The sequence below is a fragment of the Oratosquilla oratoria genome, chromosome 12 (assembly GCF_046742065.1).
Source record: "Oratosquilla oratoria isolate Oo_2021 chromosome 12, ASM4674206v1, whole genome shotgun sequence".
NCBI classification, from domain to species: domain Eukaryota; kingdom Metazoa; phylum Arthropoda; class Malacostraca; order Stomatopoda; family Squillidae; genus Oratosquilla; species Oratosquilla oratoria.
In genome coordinates this window covers 44,669,997-44,675,479 of record NC_134788.1, presented here as the reverse complement: position 1 = coordinate 44,675,479, position 5,483 = coordinate 44,669,997, and the positions used below count along the sequence as shown (strand labels likewise).

Sequence of the window (5,483 nt, the reverse complement as noted above, 5' to 3'; positions counted from 1 at the left end):
ATATATATTACAGGTGAAAAATGTAATCACACATTTGTCAATCACGTAGAAACCACTGTTGGAGTAGAAAAGACTGGAAACGGGGAATCTATATATTTCGATAGCAAACTGCAACTTAGTAATTTAGCTTACCCGGATTGGTTCTTGGTCAAAGCCCTCAGCCGAGCGAGATCCAATTTTTTCAACACCACCCCCACTTCCTCTAATTTTTCATTGGGCAAGAGCTCTTTAATCGTTCCCTTTTCTGAGTCATTCATTCCCTCGACCAAGTTTCTTCCCAAAGACAAATTAAATTTGATTGATTATTACCCTAACACCATTAATAAAAAGGTGGTAAATGCCCACCAAAGGTTAAATGAAGAGCAGAGCCAAGGGGTATATTCGATTCCATGTAAAGGTTGTGACTTAGTTTACATCGGACAGACTGGAAGGGATTTGAATATTAGGATGATTGAACATAAACGTTCCATTAAATATGGACAAGAGAGCTCAGCTGTGTTCCAACATGTTAAGCAATTTAAACATTGTTTAGATTGGGACAAAGCTGAGCTAATATATAAATCCAGATGTGAGTTCAGGAGAAAAATGGTAGAATCTACTATCATTGAATATCAGCCCAACATATTTCAAAGGGGCAATGGTCCCCGGATATAATGTCCGGACTCTTCATCACCAACCTATTGAAAACTCATTTGCCTCCTGACCTCACATACGGAGTGAGCCGAGGGTAGAGACCTCTTCCCATGTTCCCCTTTCTTTTGTTAAGGGTGCTACTTAAGCAGCACGCTCTCTCTTAATTGTATCTACTGAAGAGGATTGCAGTTTGCAATCGAAATAGATTCCCCGTTTCCAGTCTTTTCTACTCCAACAGTGGTTTCTACGTTATATATATATATATATATATATATATATATATATATACATATATATATATATATATATATATATATATATATTGGCTGGGGGTTCCCCCATTGAGTTTTTTCTTTGTACTTTTCAACAACCATATGTGTTCTAAAATGGATACAATTTTAGTTATACACGGTAAAAGTCTACGAAACTTGCGTACAGATATTTTCTGAAGACATTGTATATGTTTTCTAACCTAAGTAATATTCAGCAGTTGTAGGATTTTTGTACCTGCGATACGTCATAATAACGTATTTGTATACAGAGAAACAAGTTCGTGCAGGCATTTTCTTGGAAAAACACGGCATTTCATTGATAAATTGAAATAACGGTTAACAATCTTAAACTTTTCATTATTATTTATTCTATTTGATGTATACTAATATCTGTTGAGCCATGAAACATATTAAATTATGTAAATGAAAAATACAAGGTTTGGTAACATGCAAAAATGGATGAAATTGAGATAGTCTACAAAAATAAAAAACATGTTGACGATAATCCGTCACTTTTTTGTGTGTTGAGTTAATGTGTATAAAGATATGCGATGAATATCAGTTGGAATTATTGTATTTGCTAATAGTGACCATTGTCCACATCTTACCCGAGTGGAATCAGACTAATTGCATTTGTTTTAAATTCAAACATGTGCCACTCTCAGTAACAACACAAATCAAATAAGAAACTAGTCTCTATCGAGAAAAGCGGGGTATCAGTCGGACAGAAAACGAAATTGTGTAGGCAGAAAAACAAAATCACTACAGATATACCCAAAGGGAGTATATATATGCAAAAACGCATACTATAATCAAACAAGCATGCAGTTGGACAAAAATCCCACCAGACCCATATTAGCATAGCTCTCCGTACATCAAACCTACTATATATACTGTTGGTGTGCTTACGTCAGCAAGGAGGAAAAGCATCATGTGCTCAGAGATGTATCTTTTCGTTTGTTCGTTTTCCGTGATTTATCCATGGAAACAAGTATTTGTTCACTAGAAAATAATACATAACTATTTGGTTGGAAAGCACTATAAAGACTTGTTCACTTATAGTGTCATAATCTGTACTAAAAAATATGAAAACAAGGGAAACTTAATGTTCATGGACTATCAACGGAAGTTGCCAACCCGTATGAAATTTTTAACTTTGTTAATGGTCTTTAAAAATAGATTAAACAAAAATAACTAATAAATAACAAGTATGAATAAAAATAACATTAATAAATAACAACCTCAGTAGAGTGCCTTTCCTGGAAAGCTCGCCATCGCAGAAGCTCTAATTTAAGTTATCCTCACAACGACTCTGTGAACAATGTGTGACGTGCACAAAATAAATTGATCACATTTCAGAGCGGACAAATGCACTAGAAGTCATGGAGGTGTTGTGATACATTTCAGAAATGATGTATGAAATTATCTTACACGAGGCACTAAAGAAGAACAAATACAATAAAAACTACTACTAGACGCTACGAACAAATTCTACTTGGCTCAGATAACAAAACCAACCCATTCAGCTAACATTTTGGATTTATTCTTCAACAACGATGCTATCTAATACCACTCTTGAAAATACTTCATTAAACTGTGGATGCTGTATCTCTAGGGATTCAATAAACACTGCTCAATATATTATCATAATTATATTTACAGAAACAAATTACAAATAACAATAACGAATACTCCAGCCAACTTTGCACAATGCTAAGGTAAACAAAAATGTGTCCATCATAACGTGTCACACAACTCTCTAATATTCGCGATGGTTTTCCGTAATTACAAGAACGTTCGTGCTCTTTATGGAACAATCAAGACTTTAATTGTGAACAAGCAAAAATGTAATTACACAATAGGCCAATCCAAGGTCACTTAAATAACTGCACAGATGTGAGTAAACCAACTTTTACAACTGACCGTATGGGTGTGTGTGTGACGACTCATCAACCAAACAGGTCTACAACAGTGGATCAATACCATATAGCTGAACATACCAACATACAGGAAAGTTAATTCACTCTGGTCACAATGAGGCCTCTCAACAGGGTGGGTAATCGCACTAAAGAGGTTTATTATTTGTCTGTCTATTATCATTTGTTTGATTTTTATTTATTATTATTTGTCAATTTATTATCATTTACTATTTTCCTGTTTTTTATTATTTAACTATACCTATGCATTTATTTTCTTTATTATTATCTATGCTGTTATGATTTTTATTTTATATATGATTATTATAATTTTTTCGATTCTGAACTAGTTATGGACCAAAAGGTCTCCTGTTTGCATGCTCCTCCTTTGTAATCCTTTGACATTGATGAGACTGTAGTGCAGAGGTTGGGTGATGTTTCGAGCTAACTCCTTGATCGTATGCCCCAGTGATTCAATTACTAGGCCTAGTACGTGACATCTAAATTAAGTCCCTTATGAGAAAGCTGAACAGGATTCTTTCCTGTATGGCTCTCCGCGTGACGTCTAAGATTACTTTTTTTTTATCTTAGAAAGCTGTAGGGCACAGGTCACACTTGAAGTGGCTCTCCACTGTGGGTCACCACGTGTCGTTTGAGAGCATGCTTTCTTGAGAAAGCTGCAACGCAAAGGTCGCATTTGAAAGGCTTCTCTCTAGTGTGGGCCATCACATGATATTTGAGAGTACTCTTTTGTGAGAAAGCTGCATCGCACAGGTCACACTTGAAAGGTTTCTCTCCAGTGTGGGTCATCACGTGACGTTTGAGAGCACTCTTTTGCGAGAAAGCTGCATCGCACATGTCACACTCGAAAGGTTTCTCTCCAGTGTGGGTCATCACGTGTCGTTCGAGAACTCTCTTTGTTGAGAAAGCTGCATCGCAGAGGTCACATTTGAAAGGAGTCTCCCCAGTGTGGATCATCACGTGGTATTTGAGAGAACGCTTTGTGGAAAAAGCTGTATTGCACAGGTCACACTTGAAAGGCTTCTCTCCAGTGTGGATCATCACGTGACGTTCGAGAGCAGTCTTTCCTAAGAAAGCTGCATCACACAGGTCACACTTGAAAGGCTTCTCTCCAGCGTGGGTCATCAGGTGATATTTGAGTGCACTCTTTCCAGAGAAAGCTGCATTGCACAGGTCACATTGGAATGGCCTCTCGCCTGCGTGGATCATGGTGTGATATTTGAGATAACTCTTTCGTGAAAAAGCTACCTCACACAGGTCACATTTGAAAGGCTTCTCTCCAGTGTGGGTCATCATGTGGTATTTGATATTACCTTTTTGTGAGAAAGTTGCATCACACACATCACATTGGAAAGGTTTCTCTCCGGTGTGGGTAATCACGTGACGTTCGAGAGCACCCTTTGTTGAGAGATTTGCATCACAAAGGTCACACTTGAAGGGTTTCTCTCCTGTGTGGGTCATCGAATGATATTTGAGAGCACTCTTTCCTGAGAAAGCTGCATCACACAGGTCACACATGAAAGGCTTTTCTCCAGTGTGGGTCATCATGTGATATTTGAGAGCCCCCTTGTGTGAGAAAGTTGCACTGCACAGATCACACTTGAAAGGCTTCTCACCAGTATGGGTTATCACGTGATTTTTGAGAGCAGTCTTTTTTGAATAAGCTGCATTGCACAGGTCACACTTGAAAGGTTTCTCTCCAGTGTGGGTCATCATGTGATGTCTGCGATGAATCTTTTGTGAGAAAGCTGCATCACACAGGTCACACTTGAAAGGCTTCTCTCCAGTGTGGGTCATCATGTGATATTTGAGAGCACTCTTTCCTGAGAAAGCTGCATTGCACATGTCACACTTGAAAGGCTTCTCTCCAGTGTGGGTCCTCACATGATATTTGAGAACATTCTTTTGTGAGAAAGCTGCATCACACAGGTCACACTTGAAAGGCTTCTCTCCAGTGTGAGTCCTCACATGTCGTTGAAGCGTAATCTTTCTTGAGAAAGCTGCATCACACAAGTCACATTGGAAAGGTTTTCCACCAGTGTGTGTCATCGTGTGATATCTAAAATCACTTGTGCGATCTGAGTGCAGCAGATGACACGCAGGATTCTCTTAATTATATGATGAATATACGGAATCTTCCAAGGAAATATTGATATTTACCCCTCGACCTGAAAGAAAATATATATAAGTTTGACACATAACTTTTTGAGAGCATGTAATAGTAGTAACATGAGCATATATAAATACAGTGGGGCATTAACAAAAATGCAGTAAGAGATGGAAACAAACAACTCATACTAACGGCAAAGCTTAACGGAAGAAGAGAGAAATGGAAGGTTGAGCATATTCTAAAAATTATGAGGTTGTACAGAAATTGTGAAAAAAAACACAAAGACTGTGACATTCATTAATAGATCATGAAATATTAAGGAAAATTAGCAGCTGAATAAATACTGCTAAGAAATAGAGGACATGAGAAAAAGAGACCGGTGTATAATGTAGGACACTATAGCTTAGTTGGAAATAAGAAATCTTTATCAAAATTTCACAGATGACCACTACACACATTGACACCAATCAAGGATGTCATAAATCACCATTTCCCCCCAACCTCAGTGTTGGCAGGAAAACAAGTAACATT

General features: G+C 37.6%; 1 protein-coding gene across 1 annotated transcript; it reads right to left on the bottom strand.

The window, feature by feature from the left end:
- Positions 1-2,568: 2,568 nt before the first annotated feature.
- LOC143030724 (uncharacterized) lies at positions 2,569-5,483 on the bottom strand. Its single transcript, XM_076193915.1, has one exon. The coding sequence runs from the start codon at positions 4,889-4,891 to the stop codon at positions 3,431-3,433; it is 1,461 nt and encodes a 486-aa protein (XP_076050030.1). The 5' UTR covers positions 4,892-5,483; the 3' UTR covers positions 2,569-3,430.